Source organism: Monodelphis domestica, chromosome 5, assembly GCF_027887165.1.
Source record: "Monodelphis domestica isolate mMonDom1 chromosome 5, mMonDom1.pri, whole genome shotgun sequence".
Lineage (NCBI taxonomy): Eukaryota > Metazoa > Chordata > Mammalia > Didelphimorphia > Didelphidae > Monodelphis > Monodelphis domestica.
Window position 1 is genome coordinate 131,658,119 of NC_077231.1, and position 26,164 is coordinate 131,684,282.

The 26,164-nt window shown below is 34.9% G+C and overlaps 1 protein-coding gene across 2 annotated transcripts in view; it reads left to right on the forward strand.

Annotated features, from left to right (window-relative positions):
- The window catches only part of SLCO1C1 (solute carrier organic anion transporter family member 1C1), a 115,829-nt gene that overhangs the window by 34,337 nt on the left and 55,328 nt on the right, over positions 1 to 26,164 (forward strand). Inside the window, exons 6-9 of one of the 2 annotated variants that reach the window (XM_007503555.3) lie at positions 593 to 739; positions 3,688 to 3,786; positions 7,964 to 8,233; positions 8,863 to 9,027. In XM_007503555.3, the coding sequence (XP_007503617.1) occupies positions 593 to 739; positions 3,688 to 3,786; positions 7,964 to 8,233; positions 8,863 to 9,027 (681 nt within the window). The remainder of the gene's footprint in view (positions 1 to 592; positions 740 to 3,687; positions 3,787 to 7,963; positions 8,234 to 8,862; positions 9,028 to 26,164) is intronic. The other variant, XM_056799338.1, reaches the window with a different exon arrangement.

Below are 26,164 nucleotides of genomic sequence, written 5' to 3' on the forward strand. Positions count from 1 at the left end.
GTAATTGTTGATTTGAGAAGTCACAGCAATATTAAGTAGAGCCACTTTTGTATAACAGTGGCTGAACTGATTTTATTACAGTTCCTGGAATAGAAAATAGATTAAAGAGAAGTGGGAGGAGATACATGAATAGTGACAGGGCAGATGGCAAAAATATTTCTAGGATTGAATTTGCAGCATGTCTGAGGCCAACTTGATAGAAGAAATGTGATATACTCATCCAACAAAAACTTAGCAGAAAGGCAGGGGTTCTAGAGTGGAGAGCGTTAAGTCCTCCAGAAAATGAGATATGTTCTGGAGGATGTAGAAGACAGTAGAATGGCTGAGGTCCAGCATTGTGAACTTTAGAAGTTATATAGAGTAGTAATTAATTACTTTAAATAATTAAAAGATTCAGCATAAGTCAGTTGCTTAGAAACCATCCTTGAGTATTGAGGGGAAAAAGAAATACTGTTAGGTATAGATTTTCTAGTTAGTTCAAATCCATTCCATGTATGTTTTTTAATTATATCTATATGGTGTCAAAGTTGGTCTCTGCACTTGGCTAGTGGCCAAATTTTAATTCTCTTATACCACTTAAAACTTTATTAAGGATGTGAAAGTGAAACTCAAACCTCCATGTGGGTCTATGTCTTTCTGGGAAACCTCCTCCGTGGAATAGGAGAAACTCCCATTCAGCCTCTGGGGATTACCTACATTGATGACCATGCCAGTGAGGACAATGCGGCATTCTATATTGGTAATGATGGCTTCTTTAAATTCCTTAGAAGTAAATGGCTGAGAGCTTAGACATAAAGTGTTTTGGGGTTGTTTTTTTTCTATGTGATATAGGGCAAAGTGCCCTTCAGTTAGAATCAAATTATCTAACTTCAATTTCAGGATTTGTAACTTTCTAATTATTTAATTAGGATAAGTCCTTCCTATCTACACTTTCAGTCTCGTTTTCCTCATCTGTAAAAATAGGATAATAATACATGAACATCAAATTTCATAATATATATAATATAAAATTATTTGTGACTATAATTGTTATATATATAAAGATGAGTTATTATTTAGTATAAGGGTATAGGGGATAAATGTGTGATTTAATTGCTAAAAGGAACTCCTTGAATAAGAAAAATCCTTCTTCCATGGTAGAGATCTACAACTTATTAGAAATTTACTAAGAGCACTGAGAGATTAAGAGACTTGTCCAGTTTCACATGGCCAGAATGTAAAAGAGGCTGGATTTGCCCTCCTTTTTATTGTTATTGTGGCTGTTGTAATTACTATTAGTATTATCTTTATCTGAGTCCATGAAACATATTTGTAAAATTGGGTCAGCATTCATGGTAATATCTTGAACTTAGAATTGTAGTTATAAAATGGTGTATTCATGATCCAAATTAATGAGTAAAACTAACAATGTACTAGGGGTTAAAAATCTCAATCCAGCACTAGAAAATGCCCTTTTTTCTCTCTGGCTCTTACTAAGCTTTCCTGCAACAACAACAAAAAAAGTCCAGTCCAGGTATTTATCAGAAATAATATTCGTTCTGGCATATGAATCTTGAATAGAATAAAATTTTTTAAATATAGCTAGAGAAGTAAAATCAAGGCTTGGTAGGGCCTGCCCATTCCTCTTAGGGCACTTTGTTTCTTTTGGCATCTTTGCTTCTAGGGCAAACACCTGGGATAAAGCATTTCCATTTAGAAAGAGATAATTTCTTGTTTTCTTAAAGAAAGTTCCTCCAGATGTGGGACATTCAGGCTGTTGCCATGGAATGGCTGTTATGCCTTCCATCACTCCTCCATCTACTTCAAAGAGTTTCAAACTCAATCAGTCATAAAAGTTTCCTTTACACCCTCCCATTTCCAGGGCTGATTCTGACTTTGTTTCTTCTCTTTCCAAATTGGGAAAAATGAAAATCCCAAGTGGATTTTTGGTAAATTAAAACCTTTGCCAGGGGTTTTTACATTACTAGTTGTTATTAATAGTAATATTAATAGCAACATGATGTCATTTGCATTATAGAATTAAGAGGCCTCTTTTATGTATGACATTTTGATTAGCATAAAGGACTGAGTTCATAAAGGGATGAGGGTACATAAGAATATTAGGTTATATGAAGTTTTTATGAAGTTTATGACAAAACTCTCAAAAGTCCCAGACTTTCTCTTTTCTTCTCCCCTCCACAAATTACCAAAGGGATGTTTGAACAGATTAGCCATTTGCTCTCAAAATTCCCAAAGGAGTGGTTGTAAAAACACTTATTTGGCTAAAAGGGCTACCTTTAGTTGCATTCTAAGTACACAAAGAAAGTACAGAAAAGTCCTATACACAATTTATAAGAAAAGTTCTTCATAAAAGTATAGCATTCATTTCTTTTTGTCACTCAAAGTTCATAACAATTTCTCTCTCTTCTGTCAGATGCTAATCTCCTAAGCCTAGAGATGGCAAGGAGAAAATAATTCATGCCAGTTATACCCTCTTGTAAATTAAAGCTTGGCAGGTAGGTAGCTGTAGTGCTTAATGGACTTAATGTCAGGAAGACCTCAGTGGAATTCTACTTAACATTTACTAGGCATTAGACCTCAGATGAGTTACACACTTCTGTGCCTCTGCTTCCATATCTGTAAAGTAAAGATAATAATAGCACCTACCTCTCAGGATTGTTGTAAGGCTCAAAGAAGATAAAATATGGAACAAGCTTTGTATTCCTTAAAGAGTCATATAATTTTTTTTCATTAGTAGTAGTGCTGGTGGTGGTGATGGCAGTAATAGCAAGAATAAATAGTCTTACCTTTTAAGCCTAATTGTTATTTGTGAATTGAATGGTTTCATCTTCTGCCAAAAGAATTTCTGGTATTAGTAGAAATTGGTCATGGTAACTGGTGGGTGATTGGGAATAGAATTAATTTGGGGGTAATAGGGAAACTTATCTAGCCCATTGGTATCTATTCTATCTATTTTATTAACTAGTAAAAAACATTTTGGAAAATTATATTGTGCAATTCTTAGAGCCCCTGTTAGACTGGTCAAAGTATTATCTCTCCTAACAGTGATAGGGGAACCCAGTTTATAAGATTATAAACTCCTTGTAGTCAGGGTAAATTTGCTTTAAAAGTATTTGTTGAATTAATTGCCAATGTGACTTGCTTGAATCCAGTCATAAATCATATAACTTCCATCTGAGGAGCTTAAAACCTCATCTTTAAAATGAGGATAATAATAGTACCTATCCTCCAAGGTTGTTGTGAGGATAAAAGGAGATGTTATTTGTAAAGCACTTTGCAAACCTTAAAGTGCTATGTAATAGCTCTGATTATGGTGGGGCCTTGTTGTCCTCAAAGAATTAATTACTTGTTGTCCTCAAAGAATTAATTACTTTCCCAAATAAAATATTTCATTCATTATACTTATTCCTGATCATATAATCTTAGTTGGTTCTTTTTTTTCTATACAAAACCACTTACTGTTTCTCTACCCCTTCCAAAAAAAAAAAACCATTCCATAACAAATGGGAGGGGGGATCAAAAGAAGTTGGAAAGGTCCTCAGAACCTACTTAGTTCAATCTACATCTCAACCAAAATATGAAATATACTTTATGGATAAAATCATCTTTTGAACTGACCTTTATTATTGAAGAATTTTTGCATTTTTAACAGCATAACCAAAGAGATTTAAACATTTTTCTTTTTAGGGTGTGTGCAGACAGTTGCAATTATCGGACCAATATTTGGATTTCTTTTAGGTTCGATGTGTGCCAAACTATATGTTGACATTGGCTTTGTAAACCTAGGTAAGACAAAATTTAAAAACAGAGTTATTGTGGGTTATTTCAAAGTGATGATATGAACTAGTCATGATATTCAGAGGATAAATATTAATGAAGTGATTAATGAAAAAATTGATCTGTTACATTATTTCTCCATACATGTTAATGAAAGGAGTATGAAAAAAAGGTAGTTTGTGATTTGTTGTTAGAGTGTATCAACTTTCTACATCTCAAGTTCAAATACATTCCAGGGCAATAAAGTCTGAAGCTGTGGTCACTCACTGGCTTTGGGGAATCCCAGGTGTGTCCGCATTTATTATAGCCCTAACTATTGACAATGTAATTGGGAACTTCAGCAGAGACATGAAGGCCTGAAAGTCTTCTGGACTTTTACTCTACAAAATTATCTGTAGGTTAGGTCTTGAGGGCTATTATGGGGAAGATTAGGGCTTCCTTTTGGGGATTTTGTTTATGCATTGAGCAAGCTGACTTTTTCTCTGTACCATAGCTTGTTCTTTCCTGTGATAACTGCATTTACAAGTCTTGGTTCACTATTCTTTACCACCAGAAGCCCAAGAAAAAGGGGACAAAATAATAAGACTACTTTTTTTCATTAAATTGAGGATTAAAATTTTAAGCTATGAGGAGAAGTGAGATATACTAACATTTTAAAAATTCCTACATTTGCTGATGGTTCCTTTATTCAAGTCCAATATCTATTCAAACATGACCACCTAAAGTAAAAGTCCAGTTGTACTATGATCATTTAATCCATTCACCTGTAAATAACATTTGTTTTTGGGAAGCACCAAATTAATCATTAATTCCTCTTCAAATGAAGGATGATGGAAAAATAAGGTTTATTTATTTTATATGAAAATAATTTATTTAATTAAATGATTTAGAATATTTTTCCATGATTACAAGATTCATGTTCTTTCTCTCCTCTCCTCCCACCCCCCCACCTGTAGCCAACAAGCAGTTCCACTGGCTTTTATATGTGTCATTGATCAAGACCTATTTCCATATTATTAATATTTGCATTAGGGTGACTGTTTAGAGTCTATATCCCCAATCATATCCCCACAAACTCATGTGATCAAACAATTGTTTTTCCTCTGTGTTTCTACTCCCACAGTTCTTTCTAGGGATGTGGATAGTGTTCTTTCTCATAGGTCCCTCAGAATCATCCCGGATCATTGCATTGCTGCTAGTAGAGAAGTCTATTACTCTCCATCGTGCTACAGTGTATTCATCTCTGAGTACAATGTTCTCCTAGTTCTGCTCCTTTCACTCTGCATCAATTCCTGGAGGTCATTCCAGTTCACATGGAATTCCTCCAGTTCATTATTTCTTTTAGAACAATAGTATTCCATCACCAACAGATACCACAATTTGTTCAGCCATTCCCCAATAGATGGACACCCCTTCATTTTTCAATTTTTTGCCACCACAAAAAGTGTGGCTATAAATGAAAAATAAGGTTTATAAAATGTACTTTAGTTTATAGGTTAAGAATTGAAAGAGTTTTCAGAACTTGTCTAGTACAATTTATAGATGAGAAAACTGAGATCCAGAAATGTTAACTACTTTTTATGAGATTACAAAAATACTAAAGGACAGAGATCTGAACCCAAATGTCTAATTCTAGACTTAATTTATTATAATCTTTAAGATTATATAGCAGAAACAAAATTAAGATAATATCATAGAAATTTAATATTTTGCAATAAACAAAATGTTTCAGAGAAAAGAATGTAGGGGAAAAAAAGAAAGAAAACATGAGACAATGTGATTTAGTGGAGTAGTTTACTGGGCCTTTGTTGTACCCTTTAGCCTACCATTAGCTAGTTATGTGACTTTCTGCAAGTTAAATAACTTTTTTTGTTTGTTTCCTCATCTATATACTAAGAATTAAATTATATAATTGCTGCATATTTCTATATTTTTAGGAAGAAGAATCCCATTCAATTGAAAAGTATTTAAAAATATGAATCAGTACTATTTCTCTAGTTTTTAAGTATTACAATTTTCCCCTAACATTCTGAAGTAGTGCAACTTTTATTCCAACTTAAGAGGAAGAAACTGAAGCTTTAAAGGGTGAATGCATGAAAATGCAATTTATTAAAATATTAACCATGTGTCAGGCACTATGTTAAACCCTGAGTATAGGCAACATTTGGCATGATGGATAGAATTCTGTTCCTGGAGTCAGGAAAATATGAGTTCAAATCCACTTCCAGATATTTACTAGCTGTGTGATCCAGAGTAAATGATTTCATTTCTATGTCAATTTCCTTATACGTAAAAGGAGATAATAATGCTACCCACCACCCTAGAATATATATGTGCTTACTATTATTATTATTATTATTAACCTATATAAATATAAGAAAATTCTCATTATCAAATAGCTTATATTATAATGACAATTTTGTATATAAGCTAATTATGAGCAAAGAAGTGTTTTGATAGTAATATTCATCATAATGATGAATTGATGAATAAAACAATAAGGCCTACCCTTTCCAGAAGCAATAATATTTGTTTGATTCCCTTGCTTACAAACAAATTCTCAACACATATACACACAGACACATACAGAAACACACATCACAGAATCACAATATTGGAAGGGACTTCAAATCAAAAGGTAAAAATTATGGCGATATTGAAGATAGTCTTCTGGGTAGATTACTAGATGTAAAGAATAGTCTCATATGGGACCTGGATTTTTATGCTGTGCCTAGACACAGGAAAGACAGACTCATCTCCTGGAGTTTAAATTTGTCCTTAGACACTTACTAACTAAATTATGCCTTTATCCCTTAAGTTATAAGTTATCCCTGGTGAGTCACTTAACCCTGTTTGACTCAATTTCTTCATCTATAAGATGAACTCGAGAACTGGAGAAGGAAATGGCAAAGTATTACAATATCTTCCCCAACAAAATCCAAAATTGGGTCAGTTGGACACAAATTTTCATTCAGTCACACTCAAGATGACAAAATCCCCAAATTCAAAAGTTAAACAGAAATTACTTCCCCAGAAATTGATGGAATGGATTCTGGGGGTCAGGTATGGCAGGTTATAGCAGAGTTGGGAAACCTAGAAGTGGTATGACTTGGACAAGACAATCTATGTGGGTGTAGTTGAATATAGAAATTTGATGAAAAGGTTGAAACAATGGGAAGTATATGACTCCCTGCATGAAAACATTCTGTGAAAAACTTTAGTGTACATAGAATAGTTAGGCGGGCATAGATTTGTTATTTGAATTTTCTTGGTAATATCCAACATCTGCATTTGCCCTCAATTTTGCTCATCGCCAAGTAGCATATCTTAGCTTTGTGTCATCAGTTGTCAACTCTCTTCCCTCTACTTTCAACTGAAATATAAATTTACTATATATTTTAGAAATTATTTGCCAGTGCAAATGATGTTTCCCCCCAGTAGAAAGCTCTTTGATGACAAAGATTTTCATACCATCTCCCTTCCAGCTCCACTTTGTATGTCATCTTCCTCTTTTAAAACATAAGATTCTTGAGGGTGAGGAATGCCTTACTTGGTTATTTTGTATCCTCATTGTTTAGCTTGCCTAGCGCCGTAAGTAAGAACTATATAAGTACTATAATGATAACAACAATAACAAATACTAGTAACTAATATTAATATAGCTTTTTTGAGGTTTGCAAAGTACTTCACAAATAGGTGCTATTATCCTCCCCATTTAAAGATGAGGAAATTCAGATAGAAGTTACATGACTTATTCAGGGTTATTCAGCTACTAAGTGTTAAAGGATGCTTTTGAACTCAGCTATTCCTCACTCCAGCTTCAATGCTCTATTCACTGTATCACTTATCTGCTTCTGGTAAATGCTTCACCCATTTAGTTATCCATCTGTAGGTTGTTCTCTCTCTGTATGTATACATACATATAGGGGGTGTATACATAATATATTTATACATTTTATTTAATCACCTAGCACATAGTAGGTGTTAATTAGCATATGTTAAATCAAATTTAATTGAACATACTCCAAATAGTTCATAAGAAAATGGTAGCATTAGAAGATAATGTGGGAAAATTGAGCCTCTGTTTGGCTAATGATCAAATTTGTGGTGCTGGTGGTGGTGGTAGTAGTGGTGTTTTAAAGAAATTATGCTATATATACAAATAATTTTCTTCTTTCTCTCTTAGACAACCTAGCCATTACTCCAAAGGACACACAATGGGTAGGTGCCTGGTGGCTAGGTTATTTAATAGCAGGTACCCTAAGTCTTATTGCAGCTGTGCCTTTCTGGTTCTTGCCAAAAAGTCTCTTGACTCAAAGAGATACAAATCTCATGAGACTTGAAAGCAGAAAAGATTCCATTTCTTCTTCTGAAAAATCAAAATTTATTGTTGAAAATTCCAAGGAATATCACATACACTATCAAGAGAGAGTGACAATGCTAGAAATGGCAAGAGGTGAGTAAAATCCCTTACATTATTATTATTTAAAAATTTTCCCCAATAGATGGGCCCAAATAGGTTTCCTTGAGAGGGGGGCACAATAGATTTAGAAAAAGAGTTTCAAGAATAGGGTGTGGGAAGATGTTCTATACATGGAACATAGTGTGAATAAACAAATGAAAACTGTAGATGTCAGAATAATAACATAAAAGTTTATTATAGGATGAAGAAAAAGATTTCATATAAAGATTGAGTAGGTAAAGACAGGATTTGAAAGGATTTGAAAATTAGGATGACTTTGTATATTACCCTATATATATAATGAACAGTTTGAAAGATGCTTTTGATAATTGTAAATTGAAAAGAGAAGAGATTAGAAATAGGCCAAAAGGGAGGCCATTATAGTAGTATATATAAAATATAAAGTATATATAAGGAACAATGACAGTGTCCGTATGAAGGGAGAAAAAATTATACATAGGGAAAATATTTTAATCTTGACAGATTTGGCAACCAAATGAATTTCTCAGGTAAGTGACAGGGAAAACTCAAAGATGATTCTGAAAATGATGGAGAACGCAAAAATTGGTCAAAGCTAGTCACCTACTTTTGGTAATTGGTCCATGTTTTTTTTTACTTTATAGATTTTCTGCCTTCATTGAAGAGGCTTTTTGGAAATCCCGTGTACTTTTTATACTTGTGTGCAAGTACTGTTCAGTTTAATTCTTTATTTGGAATGGTCACATATAAGCCCAAGTATATTGAGCAACAATATGGACAATCATCTTCGAAGACAAATTTTGTTATAGGTATGCTTTCCTTGACTTATTTTAGATTTTTCTGTACCATCAGAAGTTGAGAGAGGAAAATGTCTAAAATTTTAGTCCATTCAAGTTGTTGTAAAATGGATGTATAAATGTGAGAAAAATTCTAAAATGGCAATATACATATAAAAAATTTTGTGATTATTACTTGATAATTATAAGGCAGCTCTAAGAGTGGATAAATTGGGGAGAGGTCATGGGGTTATATGTACATATATATATGTAGACCTAAAAAGGAATTTAGAGGTCATATAGCCCTGTATTCTTAATTTACAAATGAAGAAATCAAAGAAGTTAAGTGACTTTTGCACAAGAGAATGGTAGAAATCAGATTCCATTTCAGATCCTGTGATTCCAGATTCAGCTCTTTTTCCTCTGAACTATGTCAAGATAGTAATCTTCAAGTATTTAAAAAGAATTTATTTCTTTATCAGGAACTTTTAAACAAACAGATTAATACTTTATGTATAGTAAAAAATTCAACATTATTGCTGAATTTCTCTAAGCAACAATAGAACCATATTCAGATTTTGTCCAAGCTATCATTTTACAAATGAAGCTGTAAAATTTCTCAGGAATCTGAGACATAGAGAAGTTAAATGACAGTTAATCAGTAGCATAGTGGCCCTTCCAACCAAAATCTATTAATCCAAATGTAAGGTTTTTTCCATTATTCCACAACAGTACAGTAAATGACAAAATGAGGCCCATGGGCAACCAGCAGCATAGAGAAGTGCATGGAAGCAAGCCAGAAACTCCAAACTAGTAAACAACTTCTTTGGAACAAGTGGAGCACTTTGGGAAACTGCATTAACTCTTATGGTCTCTGAGAGTCTGCTTTATACTAAACTGCAACAGCTTTGAGAAATTAAGGTTGAGGATTACTTAAAGAGCATTTGCATGGATAGACTGCATCATGCTATCTACAAAGAAATGGGTACCAGAAGCATAACAGTGTATTATAAAAATGTATATGCACAACTACATAGAATAAGAATGAAAGATAAAAAAACAGGCATCTCAAACATCCCCTTTCTACCCATGCAATGCCCAGAGACCTAGAGGAATGTTCCTAGCACATTATATGGTCTCCAAATGGAGAGTTTAAGCGGGGAAATGAACAAGAATTAAATGGAATGAGAATATGTGGTTGGGTTGCATTTTGAACCATTTGAAGACATACTGACAATATTAAGATCACACATCTATCCACATAGTGAAAAAAGTAAGGATACTCACATTGTTTTTCAGCCATTTAGACTTCTTTAGCTCTTTATGATCCAATATGAGATTTTCTTGTCAAAGATACTGGAGTGACTTGCTATTTCCTTCTTTAGTGGATTAAGGCAGATCTAGAGGTAAAGCAGCTTGCCCAGAGTCACCCTACTAAGTCTGAGGCTGTATTTGAACTCAAATCTGCATGACATGGCCCAGTGCTCTATCCACTGAACCACCTGACTACCTTAAATTACTCATAGTTATCCTCAAATAGCTAAAGGACTTTTTATGGGGAAGATGGATTTGAAACATGTTTTTTGGCCTTCAAATTATGGGAGCATTGAATAAAAAAATTCAGAGTAAAGAAATCATGCCAATGTAAAGGAAAAAATGACCTATCAGTTTCCATTCTAACTCTGAGACATTGTTTCAAAGTCAGAGGCAAAAGGAAATATAGTATGGGAAAGAACTGTTCCTTTATTATCTTTTTTAGCACTTCCATATCACTACATTTGCTTCATTTCCTTCTAACAGGAATCACTTTTATGCAAAAGTTAAAGTACAGACTCAAGACTCATGCTTTGAAACATTATGAGAGTGTCTCTGGTTTTTCCTTTTCTAAAATATTCAAAAACTGTATTAAATAAGAAATAGAAAAGAAATAGAAATATTATATTATCTCTAGACCATATGAAGAAAGATAATACATTGCCAAGTTTTCAGAATTATGTTTCTGCAAATGTCCCTGCTGTATTATTAGATAAAAGCAGTTTAGATAGCTGAACTTCTTACAACTTTTGAGCTTCTCTCTTTACTAATTTTAAGACTGGCATATTATCCAGACTATTATGGTTGGATAGTGTGACAAGGAAATCACTTTAAAAGACTGATATATATTAATTTAAGGTCGCCAAGGAATTCAGCTATGTAATTCCTAAATGAAAACTCAAGTCAGCAGTCAACCTTTTATGGAGTTTAATTACAAACAGGAGGAAGAAAGGTATTAGAGATAGAGAGAGAGAGGGAGAGAGAAAGGGGAGAGAAGGGAATAGGGCTTAAATACCCCTTCTGTTTAGGCTGAGCCAAAAGGCCCAAGCCCTTAGATAGCTGAGGCAAAGAAAAGAGATCAGTCCCTATTACTCACGTGACCAAAATGGAGAAACAGTCTCAGGGGCCTCCACCTCCAGCTTCCTTCAGAGTAAGCTTCTCAGAGCACAGCCTCTCCAAAACAACCCCCACTAGTCCTCAGACCCCTCTATCTTTAAGGAAACCATCCAAGTTCCCTCCCCTCAGTTCTCACATCTACCAATCACTGTCCATGTCTTCCCTGTGCCAATGGTGGCTCTAGCTTAACCCAGGACCACCCAGAGGTCTGTGGCTTTGCACATGTCTGTTGAAGGCCATATTCTCAAATAATTAAATCTTGATCCTTTGTTGCAGCCCTTCCTAAATCCTGTTACCCTGAGTAGGGTGGAGATTGGAATAATTAAATTTTGATCTATGCTGCAGCCCTTCCTAAATCCTGTTAGGACTGAGTAGGGTGGAGATTGTAATTTCCAAGACCTGGTTCTGTCATTCCAAGTATCTCTATTGTAGCAATTCTAAAATCAATCATGACTCAAAGAACTTCCTGTTCTATGCTTAAGCATAGGTCAAAGCCCTTTCCATTGTTCAGCAAAAGGTTTCTGTCCTAAAGTAATCTTAAGTAGGGAGGAGAAGGAACTTCCCATGCCAATGGGGTTCACATTCCAATAGACTATCAGTAAGAAATCTTCCAAGTATGAAATTTCCCAATGGTGAAATTTCCAATATTTATAAGTCTAATAAATTTTAAGGTTACAATAGACAGCCGAAGGGGATATAGAAAATAATAATGGTAATAATAATGGTAGAAATAATTAAAATAGCTAGCATTTTATAATGCATTAAGATTTACAAAATGCTTTACAAATATCTTATTTTGTCCTAATAACACTAGGAAGGTGCTGTCATTCTCATTTTGCAGATGAGGAAACTGAGTAATGAAGTGGTTAAGTGACATGCCCAGGATAACACAACTAATAAGTGTCTGAAGCAAGAACCAAACTCAGACCTTACTGACACTAAGTCCAAAATTCTAACCACTGCACTATAGTTAACTCATAGAGAAATAGAGAGTCTGGCATTATAAAAAACAAATAAACCACTTTTGTTGTCATTGAAACCTGATGGCAAGTGTTTTTATGTAATTGTAGCCACAAAAGTTCAGAGAACACAGTAAGGATTATTTACATATATATTAAGTTATAAATGTTATGGTATGTTTTATTTTTACATCACAGTAAATTCCAGATTATACCCAATCTCAGCCAACAAACCCTCCCTTGTATGAAATAAAAAAAGTTAAATAAAACTGACCAACATAGTAACAATGCTTGACAGTGAACAAAATTTCTTGCATTCATAACTTCTCACTTCTTTGCCAAAAGAAAAGAGATCCATTTCATTATTTCTTCTTTAATTCAATAATTCAGTATCCACTTTATTTAAATGTTCATTTACATTGCATTCTTTTGTCATTGTATATATTGTTTTCTTGGACTGATATTTTTTTCTTTCAGTTCATAAAAATCCTCTTTTATTTCTATGACTTCTTCCTATTTGCTATTTTTTATAGAATAATGTTTAATTTCCTATGTATTTTCATAATTCATATCCCACAATCTACATAGCTATTCCTCACTTAATACACATTCATTCCATATTAAAATGTTTTTACTACCTCTAAAAATTCTATAGTGGATGTTTTAGTGTATATGAAACCTTTCTTTCTGCCTTAAGTCTACTTAGCTGATGCTGAGATTTCTGGGTCAAAAGATCTGATCAACTTAATGATTTTTCTTGAATGATTATACCCCATTGTTTACCAGAATGATTGGACCAATTCACAACTTCACCCATGGTGTATTAGATTGCCTTTCTTCCTGCTGTCTCTCTACAGTTATAATTTCTATATTTTGTCATTTTTTCAATTTTTTAAGATGAGGCTTCATTTTCAAAATTCAAATTTCTTTTATTATTAAAGATGAGGAGCCATATTTCATTTGGTCATTGATAATTTACAACTTTTCTTTTAAAAATTATCATATGTTGACCATTAGGAAATAACAATTATATATTTGTTTATTCCTGTTTCTATCTTAGGCAGATGACTTTGATCAGAAGTATCTGATACAAAGATTTCCCCTTAGTTGATGCTTTCATTCCTCATCATATCAATCAATAATTTTTTATTAAGGACTAAATATCTGATAAACATTGTACCACATGCTGGGTATACAAATTTGAAAATGAAAACAACCCCTTCAGTCAAGGAATTTATATTCCATCAAATTAGGATAATATAATCGAAGCTACAATGATTTCAGTTAGCTTTATACTTTTATGTAATTAAAACAGTGTATTTTGTTCTTTTTTATTATATTTAACCCTTGTTTATGTGAAAATTAATGCTCTGTGCCTAGTTATGAAAACTACCACCTTCCAATATTTTCCTGTTTACTTTTATGACATGATCTTTTACATTTCAGTCATGTATCCATTGGATATTGATTACATTCTCTAGGATAAAATATTAGTTAAATCTAGCTTTTCTAGCAATTCTTATTGAATAGGGATTCCTTAGACTAATTTTAAATGGGGTTGAATTTATAAAGCAATATATACTAGAGTGTGAATTTTTGACTTGTATATAACAAAGTAATAGAATTTGATGACATAACATTTTGAATGAAAGCTGGGAATGTGGAAATTGAAGTCTTCTCCTATACTTTTCCTAGGCTAACTCAACTAGGACTTATTATACTCTTAGATTTGAATCACTATGCTGAACTCTGAACACTAGGGTAAGGGGAAATTTCTAATCAACTCAGCTATCATTCCAGGTATTTGTTATAGAGATTTACTTAGTCCCAGACCTCCATGAAGATTATTATATTTATCTCTTCTGTCCCATTGATATTCTTTCCTAATTTATTTTGGATCAGCACCAAATTGTTTTGATATTGGATGCTTTGAAATATAGTCTGAGATCTAATAGCTTTATTCCTTATTCGTTCTCACTTATTCAATGCCCTGAAATTCTAAAACTTTGTTTTTTATAAATAATTTTATTGGAGTTGTCCTGAATCTTTGCATTGTTGATAATCATTGTCATTTACAGTTGATCATCATACTCTATTATTGTTATATGTTACATGACTATAATGAAATAATACTGTGATGTGAATGATGAGCAGGATAAAGATAGGATGTTAGAAATATATATAAAGTGACTTGAAGGAAATGGGCAAAATCAGAACATTATAAACAGTAACAACAATGATGTTCAATGATCAACTGTGAATCTCTTAATTGTCATCATCAATGCAAGAATTCAGGACAATTCCAGGAGACTCATGATGAAAAAGGCTATACACTACCATAGAAGGACCTGATAGAATCTGAATGCAGAATAAAACATATTATTCTTCACTTTATTTCCTAAATAAATATTTCTCTGATGTAAAGGATATGTGTCTTTCACAATATAATGAATATGGAAATCAGGATTTTACAATAACACATGTACAACCTACATCATATTACCTGCCCTCTCGAAGGATAGGAGGTGCAGTACAGAGGGAGAGAACATGGATTGAAAAATGCCAGAAAACAATTATTGAAAAATGTGGCAACATTTAGTCTTAGAAAAAATAAAACTATTAAGTCTGTACTCCCTTCCTCCAACTCCTAACTACTCCACCAAAAAAAATTGCAGGCAATATAGAATGTTAAAGAATCTACCTACTAAAACAAACACAGGGATTATATGAATATAATTATAAAATATTCTTGTACAAATAAAGATAGATCTAAACAATAGCATAACTATTAATTGCTCATAAGTAGGCAAGACAATTCTATTTAAGTTCATTTACTTATTTACTGCCATACTAATCAGAGTACTAAGAATTATTTTTTTTTAAAGGGATGATACAAATTTTAATATATCCATGCCTACCAATGTTGTTTCACTATCATTTCTTTTTTTTTTTAATATATTTTATTTGATCATTTCCAAGCATTATTCGTTAAAGACATAGATCATTTTCTTTTCCTCCCCCCACCCCCCATAGCCGACGCGTAAGTCCACTGGGCATTAGATGTTTTCTTGATTTGAACCCATTGCTTTGTTGTTAGTATTTGCATTAGAGTGTTCATTTAAAGTCTATCCTCTGTCATGTCCCCTCAACCTCTGTATTCAGGCAGTTGCTTTTTCTCGGTGTTTCCACTCCCATAGTTTATCCTTTGCTTATGAATGGTGTTTTTTTTTCTCCTGGATCCCTGAAAGTTGTTCAGGGACATTACACTGCCCCTAATGTAGAAGTCCATTACGTTCGATTATACCACAGTGTATTAGTCTCTGTGTACAATGTTCTCCTGGTTCTGCTCCTCTCGCTCTGCATCACTTCCTGGAGGTTGTTCCAGTCTCCATGGAACTTCTCCACTTTATTATTCCTTTGAGCACAATAGTATTCCATCACCAACATATACCACAGTTTGTTCAGCCATTCCCCAATTGATGGGCATCCCCTCGTTTTCCAGTTTTGGGCCACCACAAAGAGCGCAGCTATGAATATTTTTGTACAAGTCTTTGTGTCCATTATCTCTTTGGGGTACAGACCCAGCAGTGCTATGGCTGGGTCAAAGGGTAGATATTCTTTTGTCGCCCTTTGGGCATAGTTCCAAATTGCCCTCCAGAATGGTTGGATCAGTTCACAGCTCCACCAGCAATGAATTAATGTCCCTACTTTGCCACATCCTCTCCAGCATTCATTACTTTCCTTTGCTGTTATGTTAGCCAATCTGCTAGGTGTGAGGTGATACCTCAGAGTTGTTTTGATTTGCATCTCTCTGATTATAAGAGATGTAGAACACTTCTTCATGTGCTTGTTAATAGTTTTGATTTCTTTATCTGAGAACTGCCTATCCATTTCCCTTGCCCATTTATCAATTGGAGAATGGCTTGATTTTTTGTACAATTGATTTAGCTCATTATAAATATGAGTAATTAAACCTTTGTCAGAGGTTTCTATGAAGATTTTTTCCCAATTTGTTGTTTTCCTTCTGATTTTAGTTATATTGGTTTTGTTTGTACAAAAGCTTTTTAGTTTGATGTAGTCAAAATTATTTATTTTACATTTTGTGATTCTTTCTATATCTTGCTTGGTTTTAAAGCCTTTCCCCTCCCAAAGGTCTGACATGTATACTATTCTGTGTTTACCCAATTTACTTATGGTTTCCTTCTTTATGTTTAAGTCACTCACCCATTTTGAATTTATCTTGGTGTAGGGTGTGAGGTGTTGATCTATTCCTAGTCTCTCCCACACTGTCTTCCAATTTTCCCAGCAGTTTTTATCGAATAGTGGATTTTTGTCCCAAAAGCTGGGATCTTTGGGTTTATCGTATACTGTCTTGCTGAGGTCGTTTCCCCCCAGTCTATTCCACTGATCTTCCTTTCTGTTTCTTAGCCAGTACCAAATTGTTTTGATGACTGCTGCTTTGTAATATAGTTTGAGGTCTGGGACTGCAAGGCCCCATCATATGTGTTTTTTTTTCATTATTTCCCTGGATATCCTTGATCTTTTGTTCTTCCAAATGAACTTTGTTATGGTTTTTTCTAAATCAGTGAAGAAGTATTTTGGTAGTTCAATGGGTATGGCACTAAATAGATATATAAGTTTGGGTAGGATGGTCATTTTTATTATATTGGCTCGTCCTATCCATGAGCAGTTAATGTTTTTCCAATTGTTCAAGTCTAGTTTTAGTTGTGTGGCGAGTGTTTTGTAGTTGTGTTCATATAGTTCCTGTGTTTGTCTTGGGAGATAGATTCCTAGGTATTTTATTTTGTCTAAGGTGATTTTGAATGGGATTTCTCTTTCTAGTTCTTGCTGCTGAGCTGTGTTGGAGATATATAGAAAAGCTGATGATTTATGTGGGTTTATTTTGTATCCTGCAACTTTGCTAAAGTTGTTGATTATTTCAATTAGCTTTTTGGTTGAATCTCTAGGATTCTTTAAGTAGACCATCATGTCATCCGCAAAGAGTGATAACTTGGTCTCCTCCTTGCCTATTCTGATGCCTTCAATTTCTTTATCTTCTCTAATTGCTACTGCTAGTGTTTCTAGTACAATGTCAAATAGTAGAGGTGATAATGGGCATCCTTGTTTCACTCCTGATCTTATTGGGAATGCATCTAGTTTATCCCCATTGCAGATGATATTAGCTGTTGGTTTTAGATATATACTGTTTATTATTTTTAGGAATGACCCTTCTATTCCTATGCTTTCTAGTGTTTTTAATAGGAATGGGTGTTGTATTTTATCAAAGGCTTTTTCTGCATCTATTGAGATAATCATGTGGTTCTTGCTAGTTTGCTTGTTGATGTGGTCAATTATGTGGATGGTTTTCCTAATGTTGAACCAGCCCTGCATCCCTGGTATGAATCCTACTTGATCATGGTGAATGATCCTTCTGATCACTTGCTGGAGTCTTTTTGCTAGTATCCTATTTAAAATTTTTGCATCTATATTCATTAGGGAGATTGGTCTATAGTTTTCTTTCTCTGTTTTTGACCTGCCTGGTTTTGGAATCAGTACCATGTTTGTGTCGTAAAAGGAGTTTGGTAGAACTCCCTCTTTGCTTATTATGTCAAATAGTTTGTATAGTATTGGGGTTAACTGTTCTCTGAATGTTTGATAGAATTCACAGGTGAATCCATCAGGCCCTGGGGATTTTTTCTTAGGAAGTTCTTTGATGGCTTGATGGATTTCAATTTCTGATATGGGATTGTTTAAGAATTCTATTTCCTCTTCTGTTAGTCTAGGCAGTTTGTATTTTTGTATATATTCATCCATTTCTCCTAAATTGGTGTATTTATTGCCATATAATTGGGCAAAGTAATTTCTAATGATTGCCTTAATTTCCTCCTCATTGGAGGTGCTGTCCCCCTTTTCATCTTTAATGCTGTGAATTTGCTTTTCTTCCTTCCTTTTTTTAATTAGATTGACCAGTACTTTGTCTATTTTGTTTGTTTTTTCAAAGTACCAGCTTCTTGTCTTATTTATTAAATCAATAGTTCTATCACTTTCGATTTTATTAATTTCTCCCTTAATTTTTAGGATTTCTAATTTGGTTTTCTGCTGGGGGTTTTTAATTTGATCGCTTTCGAGTTTTTTCAATTGCATTTCCAATTGATTGATCTCTGCTCTCCCTTGTTTGTTAATATGAGCTTTCAGGGATATGAATTTGCCTCTGATTACCGCTTTGGCTGCATCCCAAAAGGTTTGAAAGGATGTTTCGCCATTGTCATTTTCCTTGATGAAATTATTAATTGTTTCTATGATTTCTTCTTTAGCTAAACGGTTTTGGAGTATCATATTGTTTAATTTCCAATTGGTTTTAGATTTGGTTTTCCATGTACCATTACTAATCATTATTTTTATTGCCTTGTGATCTGAGAAGGCTGCATTCATTATTTCTGCTTTTTTGCATTTGTGTGCTATGTTTCTGTGACCTAATGTATGGTCAATTTTTGTGAATGTGCCATGTGGTGCTGAGAAGAAGGTGTATTCCTTTTTATCCCTATTTATTTTTCTCCATATGTCTATTAATTCTAATTTTTCTAAGATTTCATTCACTTCTTTTACCTCTTTCTTATTTATTTTTTGATTTGATTTATCTAAATTTGATAATGGTTGGTTTAAGTCTCCCACTAGTATGGTTTTATTGTCTATTTCTTCCTTCAATTCTCCTAGTTTCTCCATTAGAAATTTGGGTGCTATATTATTTGGTGCATACATGTTGATTAATGATATTTCCTCATTGTCTAGAGTCCCTTTTAACAAAATATAATTACCTTCCCTATCCCTTTTGATCAGGTCTATTTTTGCATTGGCTTTATCAGATATCATGATTACCACTCCTGCCTTCTTTCTATCAGTTGAGGCCCAGAAGGTCTTACTCCATCCTTTAATTCTGACCTTGTGGGTGTCAACCCGCCTCATGTGTGTTTCTTGAAGACAACATATGGTAGGGTTTTGGATTCTAATCCATTCAGCTATTCGTCTACGTTTTATGGGTGAGTTCATCCCATTCACGTTCAAAGTTATGATTGTCATTTGTGGACTCCCTGGCATTTTGATTGCCTTCCCTAATTCTAACCTTTTCTTCTTCGGCTCTACCTTTTAGTCCAGTGATTTACTTTGAATCAGTCCCCCTTGTCCCCTCCCTTGATGTTTCCCTTTTTAGTCCCTCCCTTTTTGTTCCCTCCCCCTCCCCCCTCTCTTTCCCTCCCTTTTTGTTCTCCCTCTCCCCCTCCCCCCCTTGGTTTTCCCTTCTCCTTACCCTTGTTGGGTAAGATAGAATTCAAGATCCCAATGGTTCTGGATGTTTTTCCCTCTCAGAGTTGATTTCCCTGAGATTGAGGTTTAAGTAAACCCCCCCCCCCCCCTCTCTTCCTCTCCTTCTTATAGGAGTTTTCTTCCCCTCCCCTTCCCCTGTGAATCTTTGTGTGAGAACCATTATTCTATTTGGTCTTTCTTTACCCCCTATTTATACATTACATTTTCCCCACATATTAGTATACATAGGTTGATATAAATGTAGTCCTTATAGAAGAGAGTTTGAGTAAAAGAAGATAACATTTTTCCCCTTTCCTTAATATTTACCTTTTCAGGTATTCCTTGCTCTTTGATTTTCGGTATCAAACTTTCCACAGAGCTCTGGTCTTTTCTTTGCAAAAAGTTGGAAGTCTTCTATTTTGTTGAATGCCCATACTTTCCCTTGGAAGTATATAGTCAGTTTTGCTGGTTAGCTGATTCTTGGTTGGAGACCCAGCTCTCTTGCCTTTCTGAAGATCATGTTCCATGCCTTACGATCATTCAGCGTAGAACTTGCAAGGTCTTGTGTGACCCTGATTGGCATTCCTTTATATCTAAATTGTCTTTTTCTGGCTTCCTGTAGGATTTTTTCTTTTGTTTGATAGCTTTGGAATTTGGCAATTACATTCCTGGGAGTTGTCTTTTGGGGGTTTAGTGTAGAAGGTGTTCTGTGAGCTCTGTCAGTGGATGTATTGCCCCCTTGTTCTAGAATCTCTGGGCAATTTTCTTTGATTATATCTTGTATCACCATGTCCAGTTTGGTGTTTATTTCTGGCTTTTCTGGGAGTCCAATTATTCTTAAATTTTCTCTTCTCCCCCTGTTTTCCAGATCTATCACCTTGTCGGTGAGATATTTTATGTTCTCTTCTAATTTCTTGGTGTTTTGGCTTTGCTTTATTAGTTCTTGCTTTAAAGCCTGGTTTTCTTTTACAGTTTGGTCAAACTGGTTTTGTAGATGCGTGAATTTCTTTTGCATCATTTCCCACTTTTCCTCCCAGAGGGCTTCCATCTTTTTGGTCCTTTCTGATTCAAATTCTTCATGGGTTTGTGGAGAGTTTCTATTTCCTTTGGAAGATTTTGGAGAATTTTCTTGTATATCTTCTTCTATCTGCTCTGTATTTTGTATTTTGGCTCCATAGAATGTGTCCAGAGTCGCCCCTTTCTTCTTATTTTTCTTGGTATTTTGGGGCTTCTGTGCTTCTGTGGAGTTTGTCATCTCTGAACGTGGAGGATTGGCTTTTCTTGTCTTTGTCTGGTGATCAGAGGCTTTAGTCCTGGGCAGATGTTGGTTCTATGAGCGTTCCCTGGGTTAAACTGAATATGCCTCACTGGAACTGGAATGGAAGGGTCAGACCACGAGGCCACACTCTCCCCCTGGCTCGATTTCCGGAAGTTGCCTTCAGAATCCCTGGCCGTGAGGCTGTTTCGTGGGCCTGCGGGGGGATGGGCTGCCGCTTCCCCAAGCTCCGAGAGCACAGACTTTCACTGAGACTTGGATAGCAGGATCCAGCCCGTGAGGCTGTCTTGCCCGCCCTGAGGGTTGCTGTTGTTTTGACCAGCTCTCTGCAGCGGAGGCCCCAGGCAGTAACTTTCACCCGGACCAACCGGCTCTTTGACCGACCGGCTCTTTGCAGCGGAAGCCCCAGGCAGTAACTTTCACCCGGACTGGGACTTGGGTAGAAGACCCTGAGGGTTGTTGTTCCTCAGACCCTGCTCTCTGAGCGCGGCGCGGCTGCCGCTTCCGGGAGCCTTGGACTCTGCGCTCCTACCCCTGAGGTCCGAGGGATCTCGGGTTCTGGCTTTTAAGGGGAGCCGTACCTTTTGAACCGGGTCCAGGTCCAGGAGGAGGGTTCCCAGGGTCTGTGCTGTTGATCGTTTTGAATTTCGGCGCCTTAGGAGCTTCTAGTTTGAGATCGGTCGGGAAGGGTTTTCCGGAGATCTGAACTTCAGCTTTCTCTAAGCCACCATCTTAACCGGAAGTCTACTAAGAATTATTTTAAAGATCTAGAAAAAATAGTAACAAAATTCAGTTGGGAAAACCAAATGTCAAGGATATCAAGAGGCTCAATGAAAAATGTACAAATATGAATTCCATGTACCAGATTTCAAACTGTATTATGAAATGGCAATCATCGAAACAATCTGGCACTGGTTAAGAAATGGATTGTTAGATGAGTAGAATAGAATAGGTGCGTAATATATGGTAAAATAATCATAGTAATTTAAGTCTGATAAACCCAAAGATTCAGTTAATGATAGAACTCATCATTTGTCAAAAAACTGCTGGAAAAATGGAAGTGCAGTTTGGCAGAAACTAAGAATAAACTAACATCTCAAAATGTATACCAAGATAAGGTCAAAATGGAAAAATATTTAGACATTAAATGTATTTTCAGATTACACAGAAAAAAGTACCTGTCAGATATATGGATAAGGGAGAGTTTATGGGCAAATTCAAGAGGGTTATGGGAAATAAAATAGATCATTTTGATTACATAAAGTTCAAAAAGTTTTTACATAAAATTAATACAGCAAAATTTATAAATGAAACAAGAAACAGGAAAAAAATTTAAAAGTTATTATCTCCAATAAAAGGCTGAATTTCCTAAATATGTAAGAAAAAGCCAAAATTACAAAAATGAAAACCATTCCCCAGTTGATAAACGATCAAAGGCTATGAATAGGCAATTATCAGAAGAAAAAATCAAAGCTATTCTCACCTGAAAAAATGCTCTAAACCACTACTGATGAAAGGAATGCAAATCAAAACAACTCTAAGACACCACTGCACAGCAAAAAAAAATGTCAAATATGTTTTTACATGGAATTGGGAAATTTTAATGAAATTCTAAAAAGAATTTGGATCTTATGCTTTTTGGTACATTTATGTTTAGTACTGATATTATATCATTGACCATGGTACTTTTTAGTGAAATATATTTTCCATAATTATCTCTTTCAAGGGAATTATTTTTACTTTTATTTTATCTAAGATCATGATTACTACCACTGTTTTTAAAATTTTTTTTTACCTCAGCTGAATAAGGATAGATTCTGGTCAAGTACCTTATTGTTACTCTATGTGTGCCTCTCTGCTTTAGATTTATTTCTTTTAACTAACATATTTTTAAATTCTTGTTTTTAACACACTTTTCTATCTGCTTCCATTTCATGGAGATCTTCCCATTCATATTCATAGATATGAATATTAACTATGTATTCTCCCTTATCTTTTTACCCCATTCATTCCCTTCTCTCTTTCTTTTTACCATTTCTCTCCTCAAAAGTCTGTTTTACTTAACACTACCTCCTTTAATCAACCCTCCCTACTATAAGCACCTTTCCTTCTCTTATTTCCTTCGTATTTCCTTCTAGAGAAAGATGGATTTCCTTACTCAACTGAATGTATGTTACTAAATGAGTGTGTGTTATTCCATTTTTGAAGCAATTCTGATGATTGTAGGATGCAAGTTTTGCCCACCACCCACCTATATTGCCCTCTACTCTAAAAGCTTTCCCTTTCACAGTTCTTTTATGTAATTTTTTCCCAATTTTCTTGTACCACTCTTTTCTTTTCCCAATTTTTCCTTTACCATCTTTAATTGATTTTGAAAATCCTTTTTGAGCTCTTCCAGAAATTCTTGTGTCCACCTGTTTCCAATCCACATTTTCCTTCAAAGCTTTACTTCTAGCAATGTTGACTTTGTTGGCTTTTGATTTTGTATCTTGATCTTCCTTTGTGATCACAGTATCTTTTTATGATTAGGTTCTTTTTATTCATCTACTTTCCTACCATTTCTTGAGTTTAAATTTTATGTTAAAATTGGTCTCTGTTCCCAGGGTTGAGGGTGCACTTTCACAGGTCTCAATGTTTTTGTGCTACAATTTTCAGAGCTAATTCTGAGGGGTCTGTAAGTTTTCAGTATTTCTGAGGTGGTATGATTTAAGGAGAGGTGTGGTCACTGCTCTCTTGGAGTGTACTCTGGAAAAGATCTAGTTCCCCTGTAGCCACAAATGCAAATGCTCTTCCCTGATCTCGGAACTGTAACCAGGTCCCCTCTTATCCTACAGCACAAGGATTAGAGCTTTCTCTCCCTTGCAACTGTTATCAGAAGCTCTTCTCCTTTGTGCATGTCCACAGTCCCATTTCTCTACCCTGTAAATATTACCAAGACCTTATGGCCCTGGAACTATGATTTCAGTCCCTGCTCTCCTGCAGCAACAAGTGCTAGTGTTCTTTTCTGCCTGGAAACATAGACTACATCTCAGCTTTTTTTTTTTTTTTTGATTGATTGCAAGTACTCTTCTCAGCCCATGAACTGTGACAAGGACACCTGTTCCTTTGTGGCTGCAAATGCTAATGCTCCTCTTCACCCTGGAAATACAACCTATATTTTGACAATGTAACAAGGCACTGAGCCCAATGACAGCAAAGGGTCCCCTGTAATCTTTTCCTGATAAAGCCCTCTTACCATTTCTGGGTTGAGAGTTCCTGAAGCTGTTGTTGCTACTTTTGCAGCTGCCTCTTAGGTTGGCTACTAGATCTGCATTGGGGTAGCCTATGTTGTCATCAGATCTTGCACAATGTCCTAGTGTGAAAAATCTTTCTTACCAAAGACAAGTTGAGTTGGGCCAGAAGTGTTTGTCCCTGACATTTTTTCCAGTTCTGCCACTCCAGAATTCAATTTTAAGTTTTATTTTAAAATTATTTGGATGGGAATCTTGGCTTCACCTCCAATAAAAATATTCTAAGTAGCTAACACATTCACAACTCAGTTTTGTCTGCTAACTAGTCAATTTTATTTTGCATAATGTCGATTTTTGTTTACCAATTTCAGCACTTTCCTAGTTCACTTCATAAGTAAAATATGCTTACAACAAAGGTGCAAGGATTTGCAGTGTTTAAACATCTTTAACACTTTCATTCCTTAATGCTGATTCATAAATCGCAAAAATGTATACTGTCTTTATTTGTGTCCAACTTTTTATTGAAGCAAGAGTACCAGAATATATGTTGCAGAATGATAAAAGTCAGACATTTTATAGCAGGAAGAGACCTCACAGTAAATTTTGAGATAACCTATTCCATGTCCAAGAAACTTTGTCAGAAAATCTTTTCTTATATCAAACTTAAATTTGTCTCTTTGCAACACTTGCTTTTATTCCTAATTTTTTCTTCTTGGATCAATTAGTTCAAAGTCTAATATCTTTAAAAATGTGTTGAAAATATGTATCATATTTCACAATGAGTCTTTTCTTCAGGTCAAACAGCCCCAGTTCTTGCAACTGATTCTCCTCTGTTATTGATTGAAGACTCTTCACCATCTTGGTTGCTTCTCTTATGATATTGTCAAGCTTATCAATACTCCAGCGATTCATAAATTTCCATCAATAATGCTGGGCAGACAAAGGCAAGAGAATTTAGGGAAATATCCCTTCTTTTGGGAACTTCTCTTCATTTTTGAAGAGACATATTCTTATGGTAGCTTCAACCCTGGCTTTCTGCACCATAGGAAGAGTTGTATGCTCTTCTTTACCTTCATCCTCATATCTGTTGCTACTGTTCTGAAAATTATTTCATGCCCAACTTAGTTCTGAATGAAGCTTAAGAGGTTGATACCAATGTTACTACACTACAGCCCTTAAGATTCTTGCTACTTCTATTTTCCTCTCAGCTTCTCTCTGGCTCTTTTTAAGAACTCTAAAATGAGATTCAGGTCAACCTTCTGCATAAGACTGAAATCACCAGGGACAAATTTTTGGATTGAGAGAACTTATTATACCTCTTCACTGTAAATCCCAGCTTATGAAAGAATCTCTGTTATCCATAGACTTCAAAAAAAAATCTGAGATGTAGTCTATGTTTCCAGGCAGAAAAGAACACTAGCACTTCATTAAGCACTTACTAGATGCATTGTGTTAACTGGTGGGGATCTAAATAAAACAAAGTAAGGTAACCCATGCCCTCAAAGATTTAAATGGCAATTGGAAAAGGGGTACTGAAAAAGGGAGAGAAAGAGCCCAGGATGATTCAAGGAGCAGAATCCAAGTTTCTAGTTTTACAGATACAGGAAAAATGGAGATATGGTAAACTGTAAGCATGTTGGTTTCTCTATTGCTTCATTCTCAGTATCCACCATTGATACATATAGTTAAATTAAAAATAATCATGGTGGTTATTTAGAAGACATTTATCATTATTATTAAAATATACAATGACCAATAATGCATGAAACGTTTCTGGTTGCCATTAGGCATATGATAAACTCCACTTCTCTAACTCCTTTTTCTCTCCATCAGATACCTGTGAAAAATCCTTCTTTTTAGATGTATCTTCATTCTGGTTATGTTTATAGCAAAATATAAAGATTAATATGATTTGTCATCAGGATTAAATGGAAGGGTTGAAGGCTATCCAATACTTTTTTCTCCATTTTTTGTCT